We start from the raw sequence: 26,014 nt of genomic DNA, 5'->3' as shown, positions 1-26,014 counted from the left end.
TATATAAGCAAATGGTACGAAACCTGTGTTTGCATGACTACCTGTAAGTGTGTTAATTATTATATAAATCAATGTATAAATAAATATAATATAGTAGCAACTGTATTTTGTTTTTTATCAGAGCATGAATCTGAGGATGAGTCTAGAAATAACATTCAGTTTTGTGTGGTTTATTGTATGGGGCCTTTACAACTGATGTATCAAAGCTGTCTATAAAAACATTTAGACTGACGACTACGGGCCTCATTATTGATCAAAATATGTTGCAACTGCTGATGTCAAAAACATCTTTTTATCTGTCAGCAGTTGAAAGCAGTTGAAAGCAGAAGAACACATAATCCCTCCTTCAGATATTGTTTTTGCTGCTGTCTGCTATAAAAAAAACATCTCCCAAAATTATCTTTCTGTCTCTGTGCGTGTCAGTGAATCCTCTCCAAGATGTTGTCACTTCTTTCAGGCTTATAAGGAATAAGATCACATCCCCCGAGCTTTCATCTTTGTGATGATATGTGGCAGAGAAGCAGCTGAAATTTGGATGACATGTTGACAGCTCCCATGTCAGAAAGCTCCAAATAGACTGCTACATGATGTAAACAAGGTGAAAGAAACCTGCAAACAAAGCTGACATGCTTGGGAAGACAACAGGGATAAGAACGGATGGTTTAATTACTGCTGTCAAGGCACAGAGGTCATATGTTCCCCCTTTGTCCATTTGGCTATCCACTTCTTTGAGTGTGACTGAAATATTTTAAAATGAATGGCAGAAGTGGCATAAATTTTGGACTAGACTTTTTAAAGAACCTCTCTTAAAGAGACATTCATGTGGACATTGATGCTTGAAAAATGAATTAACTAGTTTGTTTTGATGACCCCATGACCATTCCCCATGGACTGATGGTGGTGGTGTATGTGGAGTTTTGTTATTGGACTGTACTGTTTAACTCATCCTTTTGCGAGGATTAGAGAGAATAGCTGAGAGTAGAGGAAACGGAAACAGGTAATATTACACCAAGGTCACTATCGAGTCCACTGCCTCAGGACATTAAGTGTCTATAAAGCTATATATTCATTAGCTTTCTACTAAAATGAAAAGCTCCTGAAAATTAAATTCAGATTATTGTAGGTGTACTTCCATCAGCTCCAGCAGCACCAACAAATACACTTCTCCAGATGTAAAACATGTAAATAAGACTACATTTACATTAAGAAGATAATAACAGCTAAAGACAGTATAATGTATGTATAATGAGATGACATCCAAAGTTTGAAAGCTCAACTGTTTGATCTTTTTTTGGTGATCTAAAACTACAAACAGGTTAGAACAAATGCTAAGAGCCTAAACACGAAAAGACAGCCAAGTTGAAGGACAGAGATCAAAAGAATGGTAGCCACTGCCTGAAAGTCTTTTCCTGAAAGACAAAAAAATGAGTTTGATTGAATAATCGCTGTCCTTGCCTCCCACTGTCTCTTGTTTCCTTCTTCTTTACAGTAAGCTAGAAGTCTAAAGGAATGACAGGGTGGTAGACGAGACAGGCAGACAAGACCCACAGCCTCACTTGAAAGTGCTTTTGACGTGACAAATGATTGACAGGTGACGCATTTAAGAAGATAAAGCTTCTCTCTCTTGCTCTCAGTCTCTCCATCTAACTTTTCTCTCTCTGTTCCCACCTATCACAGTGCCTTCTTGCTCTGTGTTTGTATCTTGGCTTTCCATGTCAGGTCAAGGTGCCGATTATGTCTGCCACACATCTTCAGGACAGCAGGAGTCTGTCTCCTTGCCATGACAGACAGAAGAACACTTGTCCCTAAAAGAAGAGCACTGCTCTCAAAGGAAGAAGGCTGTGCACACTTAGATCAAATGCAAGCAATTAACAAGACCAACAACAAGATTAACTAATAAGATTAACAAGACTAAGGATCTGCAGTTATGTTAGCAGTAGTGTTTACCATGTTTACCATCTTAGTTTAGCATGCACACATTTGCTTATTAGCACAAGTACAAGGTACTGCTGATGCTGATGGTAATCTCATTAGATTTGCAGGTTTTTGGTCATAAACAAAAGTACTGAACAAACTGACAATTTAACCTGATGGTGGCGCTAGATGAAAGGTCAGGGGATCACCAATGTGATTACAATTATTCCTAAGGGGGACATGGATGTGTGTATTAAACATCAATGTAATCCATTCGATAGTTGTGAAGAAATTTCACTCAAAACCTGATGCCAACCTCATGGTGGTAGAGAAAATAGTAAGGACGCGCTCTACCAGGTGCCCCAAACCATAAACATCTATACAAAATGACAAAAAGTGGCATACTACATTGCCATTTAATGCTGCCCGCATGGCTAAAAATGACAATATTGTCCAAGTCTATAGACATTAATAAAGACAATGCTTGATACAATGGATCGAACACTCCACGTGTTGCATGCTTATGGACATGCAGCACGTACAACAGCACCGCCGCTGAAAAACATTCTACGAGAAACACTGCAATAGATTCCCCTGTGTCGGAAAACTTGCCCTGACGAGGGTCTGGAGACTGACAGAGCACGAAAAAAAAAACGAAAAAAGGGACATTGAAGAAAGAAGGGGAGAGGAGGAAGTGTATTTGCGTGGGTAATAAAAAAGCTCCACAACATGACAATGTATTGCTCTGTGTTGCCACAGAATGTACTCTGGAGAATATGGGCTTTTAAATATTATTTCTTTGCAGTTTGTGTGTGTGAGGGAGAGTGAGAGAGAGAGAGTAAGCGAGAGCCAGAGAGAGTTAGTGCGTGCAAGTGTGAGCAATATTTGGGATTGGGGCTCAGGGGGTTTTAGTGTTTACTGTGCAGATGTCTTCATGGCTCCTAGAGGCATAGATACAGCAAAAACTACTAAGTGCGTGTGTGTGTGTGTGTGTGTGTGTGTGCGTGTGTGTGTGTAACTGTGTTTGTGAGTGGAGGTTGTACAAAAAATGCTTATGTATGTAAATTTATCTTTGCGTGTGTGTGTCCGTGTGCGTGTGGGAGCGTGGGTGTGTTGTCTTTATGCGAGTGATGTAGTCATGAAGACAGAAAACAAGGGGGCAATACACAATGTTAAAGTGACCTGAGGGCTGAATCGTGCCTCAGCTACAGCTTGACACACACATACACACACACACACACACACACACACACACACACACTCACACAGGCAAGCTTTCTCACACTCATACAAACCTGCACAAACAGTCAAGAGCACATTATGCACCCACGGGGGTAGATGAAAGGCACAGACAAAAACACACACACGCACGCAAAGACACACACACTGACAAACAGACACACACATTAAAACTCACATAGATACAAGCACAAACATGTACGCGGGTAGAGACAAAAGACACAGACATAGACAGACACATACAAAGGCAAATTCAAGCATCTTCAGAGAGACAGAAACTCACACAATTGTTCACTTTTAACACACACACACGCACACATACCCTGAGGGCAGAATGTCTGCGCCACCAGTGGGCTGTGTGCTCCCGTGACTGAGTTTGTCCCTGCGGGGAGACCCCTTGCCCTAGGCACTGACACGTTCACTTAGCACTCAAACCACAAAACTAACTCCTCCACATGCTCACACACCCACACCCACTCACACACACACACACACACACACACACACACACAAACAAACACACACACAGGCACATACCTGCTTGCAAAAAATACCTGAGAGCAGGAGGAGGCGAGTAGAGAGAGACACGGATGGCTTGAATGAATCAAGGAAATGATAGAAAATGAGAGACAGAATGAGGGAGAGGAGGAAAGGGGTCCTGTTGTCCTTTAAATGTTTCATGCCAGCAGCCAATTGATGCTTCTCTTCTACACACTAAACCTCTTTGTCCTGTAGTGCACACACAACCCTTCTATGGCTCCCCTTGTGTCTCTCTTATCTCTCTTTCATTCTGTCTCTTGATTGACTCCATTAGCATGCTGGACTGCTGCCAAAAGCGGTTTAAAACATTCAGTTTCAAGACACGTGCAGCTCTTTCAGTCCCACCGCACTGTTTTAATTCATCTGGTAATGGTTATTCTATTATATATAGAGTTAATAAATATCTAATACAAAACAGCTTATCATAAACCTTATAAATACTATGCAAAAAACGCATTAGGCCTCAGGGTACATCAGTGATGTAGGAGCAAAGTGTGTTTGCCTCTGTCTCTATCTTTTGTCAATAACCACACAGCGATATACAATAAACACAACACTGAATTCTTCTCTTTTACTGTAACTGAACCTCCAGCATTTGTTGACACCTAACGGGTACTAGGACTGCTGTGTGTGTGTGAGTTTGTGTCTGTGTTTACTGACTTGGACCCCCTCCACAGTCCATGTTATCACCACAATGCCTCCGTGCGCCATCAATTAAACATGGGGCTATTACCTCTAGCCTGAAACATTTAGGAGGGGTATAGTGGTGCAGGTGGGGGCAACAGGGTAAGGGCGTTCTGTGGGTGGTTGGTGTCTTGCCAGGATAAGAAACATAATTAATTGATGTGCCTTTTTAACTCCCGGACTGTCTGCGTGTGTGTGTGTCCAAATGTCCTGTGTGCTCCTTGTCTCCTGTGCTGAGGGTGGAGATGGACCACTATGCATACAAGAAACATAAAAACATCAAATTTGACAACTTCTCTTCTGCTGTGTTCACCCCACCTCTCCACTCCTCCTTCATCTTTCCTTTATCTTCTATCTCCTCCTTGCATCCTTTTTCCTCCTCTTTGTCCTTTTCTCCTTCCTCCTCCTCCTCCTCCTTCCTAAACAACTGCCCCCCCCCGTCTTCCTGCTCCTCTCCCTTCTCTCCTCAGCTACAGCTGTCGTGACCCATCTGGCTCATCACAACACCAGAATAGGGTCGCTGTCACGTACACGGACTTTTCATGTTACACACACACACACTCACTCACACACACGTATGCACAGTATACCACCCCTGTCCATATGCATTCCATGATACCGAACAGGTATGCAACCATTTACACACACAAGCACTGTGCACGCACACTGTAGTATGTTCCTGTATTTCAATGGCCACACAAAACAACACACAGTATTGAATCAGTTTCCACAGCCAAATGAATTACAAATGAACCCATGTGACACCTAACACGTTTGTAGAATGTTTTGAACTTCTTCAGAGAAGCTAGAATAGCTATATTATGAGCACAGGCACACAAATACAGCCACTTAAAGTTTAAGACTGTGTGTTTTTGTTCTGTACGCAGATTCAATTTTCTCACTTTTCTGCATATAACAGGTCCTCCTCTCCTTTTTTCCTTTGTGTTACTACTACTTTTCCAGTGTTTGTGGATTTCTAAATTATCTCAAACATATATTTGGCTTCTGTATATACATATATAAATATATAGAGAGAGAGAGACACACACGCAAACACACAGAAATCAGATAAGCAGAAGGTCAAGGCTTTTAATGAAGGGAAAGCATGTAAGCTATACAAAGCAGGCAAACATAGTGGCAGAGTATTGTAGTCAGCAGGTCCCAACAGATCTTCACAAACAGACTGACTAAACTATTTATCTTCCCTAATCCTCAGCACTTGAAAAACCTGAATACCCTTGTGTAATTTTGGAAAGTAGGGAGACTAGAAAAACTACAACTCACACTCACAAACAATCACAGAAATACTTTATAGAGGCACAACTGAAATCTGTTTAGAGATGTCATGGAGCTGTACAAGGCACTCTGGCTGGGTTTTTTTTTTTGGGTGCCTGGAGGATTAGAGGCATTAGGATTAGGTCTAATCAAGTGATATGATGAAGGGTGGTGGATTTAGAAAGGAAAAAACAAAGGCAGGAGCGCTGCCTCGCATCATACCTGGATCCTTCTAAACTCTTTCTCTCTCTTTCAAAAGAATTAATGCTTTCTCCTTTCTGTCTGCTTAGCTGGGACTTCACCCCGCTTCTCTCTGGAATCACAGACACGATAGATCACGCAAGCATTTAAGAACGGATTAAGTAGTTAAGGGTCTTATCCATGTTTTTTCCCCTAATTGTCCTAAATTATTTTCTTTTTTGGACTGTGTGACAGTGCGTGAGAGCTTGTAGAGTGTGTGTCTGTCCCACAGACACCATTGTCCAGCTGTGCTCTTGTCGTTGCGTGTCAAAACGAGAATGTTTGTGGGAGCTTTGTCACTTTGCATGCGTGTGGGAGCGCTTTTGTTTGTTTGCTTTTTTTGTGTGTGTGTTGTCATGTGTGTGTGTGAATATGCCTGGGCGCATGTGCGCACGTGGTTGTGTATGTATGCATGTGCTCTAGTTTGTGTGTGTGATCAAGACGGTGCTTCGTGACTGTGGCTTTGTTGATTTTTGCGATGATAAAGACCCCCTGTGGTGCTCAGTGTAGCGAGAGCCAACACCGAGATTCCACTCATCTGGACCCCATGGCGCACCACACATCACATGACAAGTGTGTGTGCGCGCGTGTGTGTGTGTGTGTGTGTTTATGAGCAAGTGCACGATAGTAGATGTGGGAATGTGTGTGAATATATGTGCGTATGTGTTAGCTCCTTGACCATGGCACAATGTGCGTGTCTGTGTGAATGAATATGTTTCTATGTCTGTTTATCTGGGCGTGTATGTGTGTGTGTGTGTGTGTGTAGGAGGGAAAAGGGAGGGGTAGCAGCGGTCACAAGGGATAGATGGAAGTGCAAGAGAGTAGGCAGAGGCATGCGAGTAGGACAGAGGAGAGAAAGGGAGGGGGCAGACAGATCAGGGGCATACTGTACTGTAGTGTGAGATGTCCAGTGTCTGGGTTGTGGAAGAAGAATCCACAGTCAATCACTCACACACACATGTACACAGATGTGCATATGCAGACAGCAAAGGTTGAGATGATCAGTTAGTAAGGACAAAGTCAGCCGAGCAGACAAAGTGCAGGAAGGAGGGGTTCAAACCATGTGTTGAACCATGGGGGAAGTAGAAAAAATTAGGGACCATAACAAAATGAGGGCTTAGAGGGGGGTATAATCCAGGGTTGCATGTTTGTCGGCTGACTGGCTGTCCTCCCGTTTGCATATCTTCCCTTTCCTTGCCTTCCCTTCCCCATGTGCCTGGCTGCCTACCTCGCTTGCTTCTTTGCGTGAAAGCAGGAAAAGGGCAGTGGCAGGGAAAAAATCACCTATGGCTTCCTCGACCGGCACTTGGCCACGCATCACATCACAAACGCAGGACGAGGCATGGCACGGCACGGCACGGCACGGCACGGCACACACAAACAGCAAACAACTAGCCCGTAGGTGCAGGCAGTAGGCAGAAGACTGGCTGTGTCCATTTGGAGTCAGCCAATCAGTCTACTTGTCTTAATGTATTTTCTTAAAGTTAGCTATGCTTACTTTATATACTCCAATACACTATACTCTACAATCAAATCAAGAGAAGCACTCCATTACAATTTAATGCCTCACTCTCTTTCTCAGCAACCAGGTTTGAAACACAGACTGAGTGCAGGCAAAAGAGGTGAAGGCAGGACAGCAGGGCAGCCAGAGAGAGAAGGGGGAGTATAGTCTGTTACATTAATCAGAGTTAGCAGACAACACATGTGCTTCCGTTAGCCCCACCAGACCACGCATCACAACACACGGCTTGGCACGACATGGCACGGCACAATAAGCCAAGAGAGGCCAGAGGAGGTAACACTGGCTGAAATTTGTGTGTGCACGTGTCCGCCTGCCTGTTTATCTGGGCATGTTCTCTTTTCCGTTGCAGTTTTGTCAATGAACCCATGAGTTTAAACCAGGTGGAATGACATTCTGTCTGACTTGATGACATTCAGTCAGTGGAGCAAAGCGAAGTGCAACCTCATTTAACACTCCTGAGCAAGAGCAAACAAGTGCCATCGCCTGCAGTGTTTAACTCTGTGACTCTAAGTACATTATGCAAAGAAGCTTCAGATATTTATGAATCAGTGAAACAAAGAAGATGTAATTCAGTTTGACTGTACAAATAACTAAATCTTTACCTCACCAAAGGGGCTCTTTTGAGCAAGGCATCACGCTAAAGTCCCTTTAATGTTTACAAGAAACTCCTCTTGCACCTCCACTTTACCTCAAATTTTACCTCAGTTATTGAGGATTCCTAGAATGACTTTCAACAGCACCCATAAAACATGCCAGGACTGGTTGTATTCAGCTTTGAATATGTGGTAATAGGTAGTGAAAGCAGTCACCATGATAGTAAGAAATGATAGCGGTAAATGAAATGATAGTAAAAGTGGCAGTGAATGTGACAGAGCAAGATTTTCCTATCTTCAAAAAAGAGATATTTGCACCTTGCGCTGAAAAACACAAAACATCTTTGTGAGTTTCATGGATAATGGTCCATTCAGACAACCATCAGTGATCAAATTCCTGCTCTTTTGACATTGAATTTCTGTCTTCTGTGAGACTGTGGAAAACTCAGTTGTAACCTGAGGTATCTTGACATGACATTAACGGGATGAGGGCAGTTTCACCAAACAACAACATGGATAACTGCATGTATTTTTGTATTTTACTGTTTGAACACTTTTAATGTGTATCCTTCAAAAAACAACTGCCACAGTATGTCTGGCATGGCAACTGCTTCATAAAAGCGACAGTGACCTTGTAATGACCCGCGGATTTACATTCAATATTGTCACTTTGTGTTTCCAGGCTCCAGACAGCATCCGTGACAATATTGCACAATAATCCCCCCCGCTGTCTCTCAGTCATTACTGCAGATCAGCATTCAGCTGATAAAAAAACCTCGCCCTCTCTCTTTCTCTCTCTCTCTCTTAATCGCTCTTTCCCACCCAGATTTAAAAACAAAAAACAACTGCAAAAGCACAGGAAAGATGAAGAAGACGATGAAGAGGGAGGAGATGGAAGGGAGCAAGTCTGAGATACACTGGTTAGAGTGAACAGACAACACATGTGCTACCATTATCTAGCGATTTACTGGGGTCTTATTGAGGGGAAGGATCAAGTCAAAAAAAGGGGATGAGTGGGTCTGGTTTAAAAATATCCATTATTCAAGGAAAGGAGAACCGAGGGAATGAGAGAGAAAGAAAGCGAGACAGACAGAGAAAGAAGAGAAAAGGAGAGATGTGTAGCACAGTGTAGCGCACTGGGACATCTCGTCTTTTCCTCTAGAAGACTTTGCAATGCTTACATTAAAAATGGATGGAGGGAGGGAAGGAGGAAGAAAGAGAGAAAGTGCAGTTGAGAGCCCTCGAAACTTGGACTGTCAACAATCAGAGACACAGAAAGACACGACAGAGGCCAGTCAGGACTTCGATTTTAGTAGAAGAAAAAGAAAGAGCTCTCCAGCGAGTGTTTCAGTGTTGTAACTTCATCCACTGAGTCTCCTGCGATGTGTCCAAAAGAACACACTGTACTTCTGTATAGAGTAGACTGCAGACTATATATAGACATTTCAGCTTTCTATACTCTGCTGCCATTCTGCCACTGCAATATCGATTTGTTCTTAGAAGAAGAGATTAAACGTTTTCTATTGAAAGGAACTGTTTCACTGAGTGGAGAATGACTGAAGTATATTTGTATAGATAGATAGATACTTTATTTGATCCTTCACAGGAAATTAAAATCTGTTACAGTAGCAGCAACCTCATTCAGTCCTCACACATAGACAGCTCAATCCATATAGTCGATTTGATAAAAACGTCTAAAACTAAATAGATAAAATAATTTGTTAAGTGAACAGTAAGACAAAGAAACTAGAATTTACTGGAGTCCTAAACCCATAGATAAAAATAAATACCAATACAAAAATAATATCTGTACCGAATAAAAGAAGCCCAAATCACAAAAAAAAGTTATTGCACTAAGGACAAGTATCTTATCATACTATTTCGAAAATATCAGGGTACAATGAATTCCTCAGTTATTCCCTATTTAAGAGCCTAATGACGGCAGGTAGGAAAGACTTGATGTCGTTCTGTCTTGTCTGGGATCACCCTACCACTGAAGGTGCTCTTCCGAAACACCTCTAAGGCATGAAGTGGGTGTGAATCATTGTTCATGATAATGAACCACTGTGGATTTTCTCTGGATCCTTACCTCTGCCACCTGCTCACCATAGTCCTGCATGATGCAAATAATCAAGCTCGCCTTCTTAATCAGTTTATTTAATTTGTTCCTGTCAGATGTGCGAGCACCATTCAATACAAGTGCAGCTAAAGGCACTTTACAGGATGATAAAACAGTGAATCAGAGAGGCAGAGGTAATGCAAAAGTGTGTACACACACACACACACGCACAGGTCATAAGGTGGGCTTCTGTCCATTTTAATTTGAAGATGAAATTCATGTCATATAAACCACTGTGGATGTGGCTTAAGTTTGAACTACACTATTAAGGGCCCCCCAATGACATAATGCATTGCCTGGCCCCTATAATCTGATCTTAAAAATCACCAATACATGCCCACCCCTACCCTTACCAGTTTTACCGTTACAATCACCACATGAAGTTTGGTTCAGACATTCTGATACGCAGCTTGAAACATGTAGATTTTATTACGTCATTGAAAAAGAATGATAACACATAGAGGATCAGCAAGCAGTTTAAAAGTTAAAAAAATAAATGTTTTTTTTACAGTTTTATTTGCATGTTTTATTTACAGGGAACAAAACTCAAACTTCCAACATGTAATAATGATGAATGAGGCCTAGTCCCTTTTGTACCTGTCCTATCAACATACAGAGGGCAGTGTGGCCACAGCATGGACTCATGGCTGATCAGCAGGCCTGTATCTGTACACCTCCTACATATGGAGCTGTGACTGTTAGCTTTACAGTATTACACAAGTACGATGTGATGGCGTGTCTGACCTAGGAAAGACGTAAAAGTGAAACTCCACAAACTGGAGCAAATCACTCTTGTTGCATTTACTATAAAGTGTTCGCAGCAAAGGGGATAGTACTGTCTGATCCACATTTCTTGTACAATCTAATTATTAAATAAATGATTAAAATAATTATTAAATGTTTTAATGAATCTATATCCTATTACGTGTGTGTGTGTTCGTGTGTGTGTGGTGTGTTGTTTGTGTGTGTGTGTACACGGACAGGAGACAAACCTGACTGAATGCACTGGCTAACAAAACTCAGCATCTCCTCAACTATAAACGAAACCAGAGTCATACAGGTAGTGAGTGCATGCCATGGCATGCAGTGTGTGTGTGTGTGTGTGTACTTATATGGATGGAGGGTTGCAGGTAAACACAGTGCCAATGTTTAGGAAACACAAATTTAAATAGCATGTGTATGTGCTTGCATGTGTGTCTCATGTATGTGTGTGTCAGAAAGTGTCTTCAGTTTTGGTTTTTCTGGTCTTATTCTCTTTGTTTATTCTCTCTCTGAAGAAAACAAAACAGAATATCTTTCACTTATCTCTTTTGCACAGACACCTTATTCTCTCTCTCTCTGCCTCCCACTCGTGCTCTAAAGTGAACGTCTTGTCCTGTGTTCGGGAGCTCTTCACAGACCACAACAATTGAGAAGTTAACATGGAGTATTGTCCCTCGTATCTCTGTCTTTCATCTCCTTGTTTTTCTTGCTTCTGCTCTCTGTCTCTTTCTCCCCGTGCTTCCCTCTCTCCTGGAGGTGAACGTCTTGTCCTGTTACACTGTGTGTTTGAGCAACTCGCAGACTGTGACACTTGACAAGTGAACAGGTAGTATCAGTACCTCATGGAGGACAAGAGGTACTCAGCTGCATACAACTCATCCTTCAGCTGCATTTAGAGCACTGTGCTAGAGAAGAGGGAACACATCTTTTAAGTTAAAGTGTCTTTTTGACTACTAACAAATAAGGAAAAGAGTGAAACCGCTTTGTTTTGAGTTTGGTGGTGGCAATAGACAAATGCTTAAAGCTGTGTTCAGATCGACAATAGAGCTGTCACTGCATTAGCATAGTCCTGACGCAGAGGGCTCCCACAAAAGTCCAGCGACAAAGATAAATCTGGCTTAATTTTTTCAGCACTGCAATGCAACATCATCCAGAAAGTGCACTGTGTTGGCCAATCAAATAAGTGTAAGCACAATATCCAGGTAGACTGCTTTGTAACATGAACAGCATGCTCTACTTTTCACGTCCTGATCGTCAAAGCAGAACATGACATGATTGCTCACATGATAACTTTGCAGAGTATTAAAATCCTGTCTCTCAGTGTTATCAACTTCTGGGCAGTGTTTTAGCATCTGATAAACCTTCAAATTAATTGATTTTTAATCAAACTGGACTTCCTGGACCAGCAACATGCCAACACAGTCCCTTGTCTTCTTTAATGCCGTGCTATTTTTAGCTTGACTTAGAGAAGCAGGTTTGAGGTTTAATTTTTAGTTCCAAGGCCAACTCTGGTCCCTGAATAATAAGTGCTAATGTACCCTTGAGAAAGACAAAGAAAGGGACTATGGGGAAGTGTGACTGTATTCACATGGTACTGGGTAAAACTGAAAAGCAGCTTGCATTCTCTGCATATTTAAAATAACATGCAATACTGCATAGATTATTTTAAGTTCCCTTGCAAAAAAAAAAGACAAAAAGAATAAAACCATTTCCTACTCTCCCATGAACCTCACAAAACTCATTAGGTCAGTAGGTAGTAGGAGGACAGTGGAAAAAATGTGCGCTCATATAAGAACAGCATGAATTGTTGGTAAAGAGATGTATTTCATGCATATTTTGAAAAAGTTCAAAGAGAAAATGCACAACACAAGGATGTCACTGTTCAAACTAATCAATGCAGATGTCACGTTACTAATTATCTGTACTGGCTTAATGCTATTTATTAATGTCCCAGCAGGCTCCCAGACCAGATGATGTATGTCCAACACAGATTCAGGTTTGTGGGAGAAAAACCCCATGAAAAGGAAAGCCATGTTGGTAGGTGGTAGTGTCACGCCCTGTCTAACATTGTTTACTTTACTGTTTTGTAATGTTGTTTTTTCACGTGTATAACTGTAGCTGTATTTGAGCTGCATCCCCGTGAGTGTATACACACAGTAAACATACTGTCGGCATGAAGGTTCCTTGCAAGTATGTGTGTCTCCGTGCCCGGGTGTGTGGGTGGGAGGCATGGTGTGTGTGTAACCACAGCACTATCCTTCTCTGCAGCCCACCATTAAACCTTGGTGCCAGCCCTCTCCCAGCACACCAGGATTAACAGCACTTAAATGGGCCTCTTAGTACACCACCTCCTCTTTGCCTCCCACGCCGACTAGTACACATGGTGCTGCCCACAGCTTTGCACTTGCAACGCACACTGCCTCTGTTGTTTTTTGTTCTCCGCTCGCCCCCAACCACCTAAGCCTCCTCCAATAAATGGTGCTGAAGTGTACTCAGTGGGGGGCTAAGCCCAGAACATCCTCTATTTTATGGACCTATTGGAATCTGAGTGGATGACAGAGGGAGGAAAAGGAGGAGGGAGGAAGGTAGATCCTGAAATTGAACCAGATGGATGGGCTATGATCAAAATGTCAGTCTCTCCCTCTCTCGCTCATTCTTTGTTATTGTCTCTCTTTCTCTCTTTCCTTTGCTCTGTGTCTGGTTATCACATGGCCCTTGTGACAAATCATAAACAGAAGCACTGAAACAGATGCGCACACACACACACACACACTTGGGAGAGATGGATGGCCACCACAGAAATCAATAAATAAAATGGATTCCCATTTGTGTCTGTTGGCCATGGCGCAGCAGGCAGAAAGACAGATGAACTAATGGATGGATAGGAGAATAGACTGCGTGTGTGTGTGTGTGTGTGTGTGTGTGTGTGTGTGTGGGCACTGTGCACGCATTATTGGTTTGTTTGTAGGAGACTCTCAGAGGAGGCTGTGTCTGTACATGGGCATGGAAAGGCCACCCTCACATAATACCAGGGGGTATGTTGTTCACAGCCATCTACCGGCCTCAATGAGAAATTCCAGAAATTACTAGAGAGCAACAGACAGAGGAACTGAGAGGGACAAGAAGAGAGGGCAGAGCAGAGAGATAGAGAGCAGCCTCATAGATCCATTGAGTAATCTTACTATGTAGCTGCTGCTCTATGCCATGCTTCGCACAACTGATCACAATCTGTAAGTCCCTAACAATTTAAAGGATAATGCCAGTTTAAAGCAAATGGAGTCTTATTTTTACATGTTTCCAGTGGTTATGATAACACTGTACTGATAACCCAGAGGGCTGGGAACACAACATCGCTACAGACACGTTGTAAACCAAACAGCCAACAGTAGGGGTTTGAAATGATACATTTGAATCTGACAAATGTGTCATGTTATGATATTAACAATTTTGCAATGTTATGACTTATTTACATAATGACCACGCAGCAGCAACACACATTGCTTAAGCTGAACATGAGATTGTTGTTGGCTCCACCGTGGAAGTATTAGTTCCAAAAATGGAGTGACTTTGGGCAGGGGCGCTACATCCCACAGAAAAGACTACATACCCCATCATCTAGTCACTAAAGTGGTCACAAGACAAGTCGCATCAGGGTCTGTTAGACATAGCCCAGGCTACATTGATTGATGAATAAAAATGTGTTGCATTGCAGTTTAGGGAGTTTTAATCATATTATTATTGCAAAAATACCTTTCAGTATCATAAACTCAGCTGTCCGCCTCCTCAGCCACGGCCACACCTGTGACCACAATACAACAGGTTGTAGAGTCAAATTGAGTTTGTAACTCCCTTCTGCCATGTAGTTTTTAATATACATTAATATAAAAGCTTTATTATTATTATTGTTGTTGTTGTTGTTGTTGTTATTTCATGGCCACATGGCCTACCCCTAAAAAACTTGTACATGACCGAACATTATTGTCTATGTAGCCTTTTGGAGAGCTATAGATAAAGCAGTCACAGATGTTTCCAGCTTCTCTGTTCGGTCTGCAATTCTACTGTGGAAGATTGTGGTGATTTATACAAAGGTTACTATTGTATGTGAATATGAGGCCAAGTTGGCTGGGTCTCCCACAGGCATGAGAAATTAATTAACTTGAGAACACAGCAGAATAAGCTCTTTCTCCGTGTTTTTTGACAGTCAGGACATGAAGTAAAACTACTGGTTATACACACTGAAAAAAAATACATTTTCTCTAATTGCTTTGCTTTGTATGCACTCCATACATTTTTTTATGTAAGGGTGTATAACATTTTTTTCAAAATGCATGGTGTACTGTGAAAAAATGTTTTAGCATCAGCATAAAAATTAGAGTTAATAATAAAAAAAAAAAAAGGAGATAATAATTTCCTTGACAGACAGAGAATGCACTGAATGTTACTACAATAACTTGTAGTAGATACACTATGCGCTTCCTGTATAAAAGGGAAAATCAGGAGATATTCCCTGTTAATTCATATTCATACCATATGGCATATCATATGCGAATATGTGCCACCTGACACTGACAAGGATATAAAGCAACATGCCATCATTGCCATGTTCTGTCTTGTGTGCGTTCTTAAAACAGATGGAAGACTAAAAGAGGAGACACTGTCTCATTTCTTATTCAAATTATATGGATTACTGCAGCATATGGAGAGAGAGCAGAGTTGAAACACTCATCAGAATGTAACAAATATGTTTTTAACACAATTGTATTTCTGGGTTGTAAAAAAAAAAAAAATCACATTTGTTAACAACATATGTTGTGTCAATATGGTCTTTCATTAACATGCTGCTTTGAAATGTAACATGTACGGTATGGTCCCAAACTGAATGCATATCTGTGCAATAAATTATTTCATATTAGGTTCTCCGAGAGGGGAGTCTTAGTGTTCCGATATAACTTCAAATAAAAAATCAGCAAAGTATCTGCCAAGCCAGGGGTGTAAAGGAAAATGATTTCTGAATGCCTACCTTTTTTATTTCTTCAGGCAGTGGGTAGATCGGAGCACAGTGAAGACTCATCTTCATTTCCTTCTCCTCCTCCTGCTCCACCTCCGTCAACCTCTCCTTGTCTCCTGGAAACAAGCAGAAGACTAAGCTATATTGTATATGGTATACAGTGTGTGTTATGGGTGTTAATGAATGGAATCAGTTAGAAAACAGTAAAAGAAAAATGTCCATCACAATTCCCCAAAGCCTGGGAGACGTTGTCAGATTGCTTTCTTTGACCAACAGCACTAAACAATCAATTTCCAATGATATTAAACACAGAAAAGCCACAACTTCTTACATTTGAAGATATGGAACAAGTGCCTGTTTGGCATTTTTTGCATTATAAATAATTCATTAATTATCAAAAGGGTAGATATGGTTGGTTCATTTTGCTGGTCATATAGCCGATATATTTAAGAGAGTAATGCAAAATATTGAACACATTGTTTCTTGACAGATGAGTTCTGTGCCTCTGTGTTTTCTGTTTTCTCTGTCTTTAACTTCCACATGCTTGTATAACATCCACCCCCTTCAGATTCAAACTCACTAGCCAACAGTAGACAGCTTCCAGAAAAAAAATGTGTGCGTGTAAAAAGAAATACATGCCTACTAATCACTCTAAAAATAAAACTGAAATCAAAGTATTTCCACAACCATCCTAAGACACTAAGAGACAATATTACCCAGGAAAACTGAGTACTCGTTTCAGGATAAAAGTGTGGTTGTACTTTTAAAGTGATGACTAGCACTTAGCCTCTGAGGTTAATGTAAGGGTAAATCCCTTAGCATGGTGTCCACCATATTAAACCCATTTGCGGTACACTCTATTCAATAGATTAATCAGTCAAGCTTATGGCATTAAGCTTATAGACTGTAGATTATGGTATTTCACAGCTGAAAGTACTTTGACTTCACAGCCATACATGAGCTTGTCCTCCACTGCACGCCAACACAAGGTTTAACAAGGACTGATTCAAGTGATTCAACTTCAAGTGTGGAAACTATCCACAAAATACCATAATGATGAAGGTGGTAGTTTAATTGTGTTCAAATGGGTCAACAAACAAATTATTTATGTACTCTGTGCTTTTTTTTTAGTTGCTGCAAATCAAGGTAAATCTAGCTTTCCTCTGTATCGTAATAGTGGCCACTGAGGAACAGTCAGTAACATGGCCATTGGTGCAGAAGGTCGTGCGAGGAGAACAGTGATGTAAGCCTAACCCAGCCTCTGCCCATCTATCTGTGAGTGCATGCTTTCAGGGCATTTATCTATCAGCTCACCATTAGTGCGTGGAAAGCATCACGCCAACTCAACACTTGACCTAAGATTAAATTCCTCTGACTAACCTGGGGCCAGAGGTCACTCCTATCAGATGGTCCCCTGTACACGGCTGCATGCCAGACATTAAATGCCCTTGCAGACCATCGGAGGGTAACAGAATGAGAGGACACACAGAAAAATTTACAGCAAAACCATAGACTGTAAATAAAAAACACACACAAGGATGTAGCCACAAGCACAATGCGCACAGACAGGCACACAGCCATCAATGCATGCAAAGACTGGCAGGGTTAACTTGACACACACACACTAAAACTAGCATGTAAACAAACATGTGTAATCCCTCTGTCTCTAGCACACCAGTGTAGACACAAAAACCCTCTCCAATCAAAGAGCAGGCTTCATGTTCATGCACGCTAATAGCCTGATTGCCCCCCTACTGTCTCTAGGCTCTGCATTTAAAACACAGCACAGATCCTCAATTGCTGGCTCACGAAACACAGATAAATTAGTAACGCCCTGTGACAGCATTAAGCAGGCCTATCCTTTTAGATGGACGCTGATATAAAGGGCTGATTTTGCATGACAACTGTTCCCCCATGACATTTTTTTCCGTTTTAGCCCTGATTGAACTATTAATCAGTCTAATGTGAGAGAGGCAAGCTGTTCATAAACTCATCTATTCTGCATGGACGCATGCCTGACTCATGAGAGGAAACATACACGAACATGTAAACTCACGAGGGCACGATCACAAATGCAAGTACTGAGGGGCAAAAAGCATTTGGTTACAAGGGAATGGAGGACCTAAGATGAAGAAAGGTCCCTAACCAGTCCAGATGGAAGCAGATGGATTGCAAATAATTAGATTTTATTGATCCACAAGAAATTTTTTTGTTTAAGTAGTTGAGTAGCATTATGTTTTGTTATAGTGGGCCTCTTTCTTGACAAAAAGTGCAGTATAGGTACTAGTCAGAAAATTGTTCACAGACACAATCAAAGCATATGTTTGCATGTGTTTGTTGAAATCATGAGTTACAGTTCAAACATGCAGACGTTGGGTCATATGAAATAATTCCATAACAAATTTTAATTAAGGATGGTTTGAAGGCCTGTAACTTAACGTTAGGTATCATGACACATTGTAAATTCATAGATGAGCTTACTAGAAATGCAGTAACGTTATTGGGTTTAGAAGCATAAGTTAGTAAACATCTATTCTGAACTCTGCATTTCTGTAGGACATCGTGTATTTGATGAGAAGCAAGTTAACCCTGTAATCAGTGCGGTCACTCGCCTCACATAGCTTTTACCTCTACAGTCATACCGAGAATTAAGCTTTCTGATTTGACTTAGAGAAACAGATCAAACCTTTACATACCCATGGTCAACTGTCTCCTTCGGAATGAAGTTGAAAGAACTCATAAAATACTAAGTATGTAATGTTGTAAGTAAAAATGTTCACTGACTTTCTCCTGGCATGAGCCTTACTAACTGGCTGTTACCATGGCTACGACGCAGCCATGTCACGTAGCCACGCAGTATAGCATGTCCTGTGAGCGTTCGCACCGGAAGTTGGTCTCCTATCAAAATAAAGGTGATTTAAAAACATATAACACATCCACAAACAACCGCACGCGAAACAGGGTAACTTATTCAATTCACTTGTTATAGCAAATAGAAAAATATATCCTGTTTGAGGAGGAAAGGAGTCTGAGGAAAAAATGCCAAAGTATTACCTAACAAGGTCACCTTAACCCTGGACCATCTTTATTTTTTTCCCGTTTTCGTTCACCATTATTGTGGAAACTTCTCATTTTAACCTCTTGAGTAAGTGAACCCTTACCACAACCACCCACCTTCAGTCTCAGGGGATGGAAGCTTCACTTGGTAATGCCCGTCACTTCAATTTTATGCTTTGGCTGGAGGCTTCAGATGGCAGGAAGGGCCCTGATTGACATGAATAGGCCAGTGATATTCCTGTGGCTATATGACATGCAACAACAGAGTTATTGGATGAGGCAAGTCATTAAGATTATACAGGAAAAGGAAACTGACATTGATCCTCTCGTTTATTTTTGTACATTCTTGATGTATAAGGTGTAGTAAATCGTCTAAAAAGGATAGTTTTCAAAATGTAAAGAGGCTTCCCAGAAGCACACACAAAAAAAGCTAGCTATAAAAAAATGTGAGAATGTTTAGTGAGCTTACCTTTAATACAAACAAAAAAATAAAGAATGAATAATCAATTAGGTACAAAATGCAGACAGACAATGCCTTGAAGTCATGAAGCTGAAGTCTGCCTGCTTGCATGCATGGGTCACACTCCACGCTCTGTTTGGGTTGTGTGCATTTAATTCATTGCCTCAGAAGTAATGTGAAATAATGGTCAGACATTCCTGCCGGGGCTTTTACAGAACCAATTGTTTCATGGTAATAGCTGGTTTACAAATGACTTTAGACATACATTTTTTTTGCCTTTATGTGATATCATTGCCCTCATTTCTCTGTGGCTGACCAAAGCAAACATGTGTCTGATCTAGACTAATGTCACCCAAAATAACAGAGAGAAAGATCTTAGCTATGATTTCATTGGCAATGCATGTGCTATTTATGGACCCGTCAATGAATCGTGCAGTCACTCTGAATCAAATAGCACTCGCCCACTCAAGTCTTGCCTACCTTCCGGGGAAAATGTTGGACTCAGGCAGAGACAATAATCAAACCTCGAACCCTACTGTGCCAAAGAGGGGAGAGGGAAGACAAGCCCTTTCTCTGTATACCCTCCTCCCCTTTCTGTCTCACCCCCACTTACCCTCTCTGAAACCAGTCATATCCTCAAATAGCCCTATGGCAAGGTCACAAGTAGAGGGAGTACAAACATGTAAAGCAGCATTGTATACAAAGGATCAGTATGTCATTATAAAGTTTATCAGAGCTCTCTTTGTAGTGTATCAACTAGTGAAAGCAATTATTTTGAATGTTTTAATAAAAGGTCAAGCCTACTTTCAGAATGTCTGGTTGCATACAGGATCTGGCTTCATCAGTGTTTTCATAACATTTTGATTGTCTTGATTATCATAATTTTAATATAGCTCAAATCTATGTCACCTTATCTAGTCTGATTTTTGAACCAGGTTAATAATTGATGAGAGCTGAAATCTATAAAAAAAAAAAAAAAAAAAAACTAATTATTTTTCTGTTGTAATTGTTTGTCTAGTGGAACCACTAGACTGTATTTTGGGCTGTCTCTGTGGCAAAAGCAAATTAACCTAATTTGGGAAGGTGCATCCAGTGTTTTAGGGGCACTGAGCCTGCAGGGACCGGGAGCTTGGCATCTATTGAGTCTGTTTCCGGCACGCTATGCTGTGTGGGCAAGTGTATAATGAAGCATGAGTGTGTGCTTGCGTGCGTGTGTGGAGAGAGTGTGAGAGGAAGGATAAAGAGGGGGAGGGGCGACAGGGGAAAGTGTATGTATGTGTGTGTGCATGCACAGATTGAGGGGGAGGAGGGGAGAATATGACCCACTATTCTTTTTTTGGCATGAAATGACTAATATTGTCACGCTTGACATATTTGGGCTAGGATATGCAGGACAAATCCAATGGCCAACCATGCAGGTTGAACTCACCAAAAACTCCAGAAAATACTGCAAGACCTGCACTCCACGCACAAAAGTGTGACTGAAATGAATGAATGAAAGAGGAGAATTATGAAACTGGTGAGACAGGCTGCCTCTCAGAACACTGAAATTAAAAGGTCTTTCTTTTTTCTGTATTGTGATATCATTTTTATGACATAAGCTCCTCTACACTCAGTTAACCAAAAAAGCCCATCTCACTCACTGCTTTCGCTGTGCTCAGTCGGATGTGAGCTGCTTTCCTTGGTATTTCTTCTAGACCTTCCTAAGCCCTGTCCACTCAGTCTAAATGTAAGTCTTGTCCACCTGTTATGCATGCGTCACTGTTTTGCCAGCCGCCCACGGGGCCTCTGTTTGTCTTGTTTCCTTTTTTAGTGAAAATAAGAAAACCCCACGTCTGATTCATGAAAAGTGAGCACACAACTGATTTTTTTCATACGCGCACGTCGAGTATGAAACTCCCTCCACCCACACCTGTCCGACATTAGGTTTGTGGGGGGCTTTGTCTGACAACTTTAATAAGTTTCCGAAACGGACAATCCAACATTCATGCCCTCTTCATGCAGCACTTAGCCAGGGTGCGAAGGTGAGAAAGTAGCAGGACTTGAACTTCTCTATAAATCATGTGTGGAATCAAAAGTGTGTGTCACACACACCCAAATATTTGACAGCAAGCTTTTCACCCAACCTTTGAGTGTGAACGTTACGTTGTAGCCTTCAGCTGTGGTTGGATGGCACATTGTAGAAGCTAGTTAGTTTCAACTATACCCTGGACTTTTGACCTATCACCAGTGGCTGATTATCTACACCACCTCTACCTGCATCAGCCACTAAGTAGAAGCCAGATAAAGTTAGGTCATTGCTAGGTTTCTATATTCGAACAGTTACCTATTGCTACCATTTGGGGCCGCCAGTGAGTGAAGTAGCTCAGCACGACAACCTTTGTTTGTTTTAGACATGAATCTGTCCTTCTAGATAGGCTAACTGTCAATACAATTATTTCTGCCCCCATGTCTTCAGTTGATTTGTATGTGTGTCTGTCTGTCTGTCTGTCTTTAGTCCTTCAGTTTGTTTGTGTCTCTGCCTTAATGGTTTTCCCCTTCAACTCGTTTCTCTCTCTCTGCTTAAATCTCTCTACATGGCTCTCCGCTTTCCATGCCGGTCTGTCTCTCTGTCTTTTTGCTTATCTGCAGGACTATTAAGTGTGTCTGTGAGTGTATGCGTGCGCGTGTGTGCTGAATGGATTTGCATGAGAGCCAGTGGGGTGACCCTGCTCTCTCACGCCAAGGCTTCTGTGGAACAAATAGGACTAGTCGGATGTCGTGACAGCATTCACATCAGTTTAAATAAGAGCGCTGTGCTGCAGCCGTGTGCGTGCGTGCGTCTGTGTGTCTGAGTGTGTGTGTTCAAGCAAGCAGCCAGGCACGCATTTAGTCAGAAAAGCTTTGCGAGGTTTTGTGTGTGTGTGTAAGAGAGTATGTCTGTGTGTGTGCAGGACTGTGTGTTTCAGCCACTGAGCATGCAATATCTTGTGAAGTTTGAGGTTTTGTGAGAAAGAAGACAGCAAAATCAACAGTTTAATGAGCTCAGTGGGGTTCACACACACGGACACACAGGCCAAAAGCTCCACAGAGTTCCTTTGAAAAGGAACAGGTTTGTCCTGTAAGGCCGACCTGCCCTCTGAATAAATGAACGCTGTCACAGGTTAAACAGAGTTCACTTCAACATACATCACTGCAATGTAAATGAGTGCCAACCACAAGTATGAATTATGATGCTTCATTATAACTATGATAACTGAGAATTTAAATAGATGTTTTATTTTAGAAAGTACAGTCAAGCATGGCCTATTGTTAGACCCAATAAAGTTAATTGTTTTTAGATTTTTTACCTAAACAAGGGTTAATTTCATGTCTCGTTTCCTTATCTGCATGCTCTCATTCTTGTTTATGTCACATATAGCTACTATATATTTTCCTGTAAATTTATAAAACCCTAACAAATTAAAATACAATTGACAATGTAACTTCCATGAAAATATTTGCAAAAGGCAATAAAGCAACATGTTTTAGAGAGATTATTTTCTGGAGGAGACTGGTTTCTTTATTCTAACACAGTTAAATAATGATACAAATGGGATAACCAAACAGGTTATTAAATACCAAAACACTTTTGTAATACTGTTCAGCAAGAATAAACCCTTTAACTATCCTGTGTGCTGACAGTGTTGTCCTTTAAGGGTGTCATCAGTGTGTGTTTGTGTCATGAGTTGTTTACTGTGCCTTGCAACTGTGACAAAAGTACCATACAATTGTGTACTCACATAATTTATGATGATTACAGTTTTTGTCCCTTGTGGTAGCTTAACTGCATTTTCTATTTTTAGATTTATTGTACAATGAAAAATGTTTGTTTTGGTGGCAAAACCAAAGATAAACATTTAATGTGTTCACAAGTCATGCTTTTGGTTAGGCAGGATGGAAATTGCAGGTTCAGCTTTTTAAGGTCAAAAAAATCTTTTTTAAATTACGATGATAATTTCCTACTATTATGCAGAAAGTCTTTGATAATGTGGAATGACTGAATGAATGCTATGCAGTGGAAAATGTGAGGGAAAGAAAAGCTACACAGGAAAATAATTCAAGTGGCATATTCATCTGGCATTACACATGGGATTTAAAGTGGTTTATTAGTGGGTCTCATTTTTATTCTGGCCATTTGTCCTATTTGTAATAATAGCTTTGTACAAACCAATGTAATTGCTGAGATATGGGAATATGCCATTCCATCAGGGCAAGAAACTCGAGCAGTTAGACGATCAGACAGTTTATAAACAAACCAACAAATTAACCAGATTATCTAAAGCAGTTAATTTGGAGGTAAACTCTGATTGATGTTTTTCACTTTGGCTATTAATTCATTGTCATTTTCACTTTCAAAATCTGTTTGGGGGATTTGTTTAAACAAGGAAAGATGACCAAACCTACGAAAATAAGCACCCAAGCTGTAGCAAATCTGTGAATTATTTTACAGCGAGGGCTTTCCCTTAACTTAAACCCCCATGAAACCATCCAGGTACTCTGGATAAAGGATTCCTATACAGCTTCTGCGTCATCACACACCCTGAGGCGTGACGGCTAATGAAACACAAGGAAGATATTTGTCACAATGGCAGGACTGGAGAGATGAATGTAATGCGTGCAACTCTTGCACTGAAAACCCCTTTCACTATATTGCAAGTCACGGAGGCTCTTTCTCTTCTCTTCCTTCACCCTAAAGCCATGAAGGGAGTCCTTTGAGCGGTGTCTCTGCAGGGTAGTAGCCATGGGTAACACCGTGTCATACACACATACATGCGCTGCCAGCCACCCGGAGGCGACCACGACTCTGGTCTCCTGAAAGAAAAAAAAGGAAAAGAAGAAAGGAAAAAAGAGAAAGAGTCAAGGAGACAGGGAGTCAATGTATGTGTGTGACTGTGAATGAGCTGGCTGTGAGACATAATTACGGTAGATTAGTGAAGCTACACTGAGAACCTGAGTTGGAGCCGTCTGGACCCAGAGACAATGACCTCTGGGATAGAGACTCTCACACACACACACACACACACACACAAGCTTGGAATGATCCTCACGGAAAGGTGGAGTTAAGTGGAAAAGATACAGAACATCTACATGCTTATCCCCTGCTCATAAATTCCAATCTGCGCTGCATGTTTTCCGTCTGTCAGCAGGATCGTCAGTTCATGAATCCCTGAGGTATCACAAAGTTCCAACATGAATAACATCAGTGAAGCAATGACAAGACATTAGGCCACTGTGATGAATCATCAGACAATGGACACCTGTTATCCACAGACGCACATACTACTGCACACATGGTGGAAGGCTGCTTTGGTGTTAAATGTGGTTTCTGAAGCGTCTTGAATAAATGTGGAATGACAGTGAAAATGCAACATCAAATGATCCAAATGAAGCTGAGATATGTCATCAGGACCACAGTTGTCAAATCAGAACATCTGGAGCCTGTTTCACAAACGCACTGCTTATACACAGATTGCAAATGGTGGCAGTCGCTACTAAACTGCAGATACATTTGTGAGTCCAACAGGGCTCCTGCATGCACATGCAATCCATTTTGTTTCATGAGTGAAATGTGTCCAAATGAACAGGAGTGGACATTGTCATTTTGCAATTGCAATTGTTTGAACTAAATGCAACGTCACCATAGACTAGTCATGGATGGAGAAACAGTTAAGGTGAGTGACTCACTGATGTTGTCTGGAGCGAGGCCATAGACTGATTTGAAAAAGATGAAAATCGCCTTAAAATGAATTAGGCAGCTGCTGATTCGGTTCTTAGGGGAAAAGCCTGTCAATAGAGCATCAGAACAATCAAGATACATGTAAACAATAGCATGTTCTTAGTGGTAGAATGCCACTTTAGTGGTGTTCTGAATGTGTGCTACACAGATGCTGTGTTTGTGGATAATATAACTTAATGGCAGCATGTACAGAAGAAGAAGGGGGCCCAAGACTGAATCTTGGGGCACACCACAGAATATTCACTTCCTAAATAGAAATATCCAAGGGAAACACAGTAGTCTTGATATGTTATAATTAAGACCTAAATCTGTCTAGAAATGTGCCAAAGAGCCCAAATGTTTGTCAAGTTTCTATGATACGATATATTATGTACTGGCTTCTATCTGTTCTCAGTTAGTTAACTTAGGTAAGTAAAAACAGCCACCGTTATAACCTGAATGAAAACAGTTTTAATAATTTGTTAAGATAAAGGATAGCCAGTTTTAAAAGATACATTGCTGAAGGACACTTGTAAGTGCAGTGAAAACAGTATATAAGTACTCATGCTGCAGGTTCAATAGACAGTTCTGGGAAGTTGACGTGTTTGTTTGACAGAACAAAGAACTTCCAGCCTTCTGTTTTCACTCACTTCTTTTTCTTCTCCTGTGAAGGACTGACAAACACCAAAGAATGCAGATGTTTTTCTTTTCTTTCTACAGAATGCCGTTTTAATTTCCTCCTCATTACTGTGTGTGTGTGTGTGTGTGTGTGTGTGTGTGTCTGGTTATCTGGGCGCGTCCGTGTGTGTCTGGTTATCTGGGCAGCGCTCCAGTCTGTCGTCTCAATCTGATCTCTGATCACCC

At 41.2% G+C, this 26,014-nt stretch overlaps 1 protein-coding gene across 3 annotated transcripts in view; it reads right to left on the bottom strand.

Annotated features, from left to right (window-relative positions):
- Positions 1 to 18,711, bottom strand: part of lekr1 (leucine, glutamate and lysine rich 1) — a 70,618-nt gene extending 51,907 nt beyond the window's left edge. For 2 of the 3 annotated variants that reach the window (XM_046074786.1, XM_046074788.1), the window contains exons 1-2: positions 18,593 to 18,711; positions 15,909 to 16,012 (exon numbers count right to left, since the gene is read on the bottom strand). In XM_046074786.1, the coding sequence (XP_045930742.1) occupies positions 15,909 to 16,012; positions 18,593 to 18,596 (108 nt within the window). In that variant the 5' untranslated portion in view covers positions 18,597 to 18,711. Of the gene's footprint in view, positions 1 to 15,908; positions 16,013 to 17,276; positions 17,344 to 18,592 lie in introns of all 3 variants that reach the window. The other variant, XM_046074787.1, reaches the window with a different exon arrangement.
- Positions 18,712 to 26,014: the final 7,303 nt, after the last annotated feature.

Source organism: Micropterus dolomieu, linkage group LG17, assembly GCF_021292245.1.
Source record: "Micropterus dolomieu isolate WLL.071019.BEF.003 ecotype Adirondacks linkage group LG17, ASM2129224v1, whole genome shotgun sequence".
Classification (NCBI taxonomy): domain Eukaryota; kingdom Metazoa; phylum Chordata; class Actinopteri; order Centrarchiformes; family Centrarchidae; genus Micropterus; species Micropterus dolomieu.
Note: the sequence above shows the minus strand (reverse complement) of the source record. Positions and strands in the feature narration are given on the sequence as shown.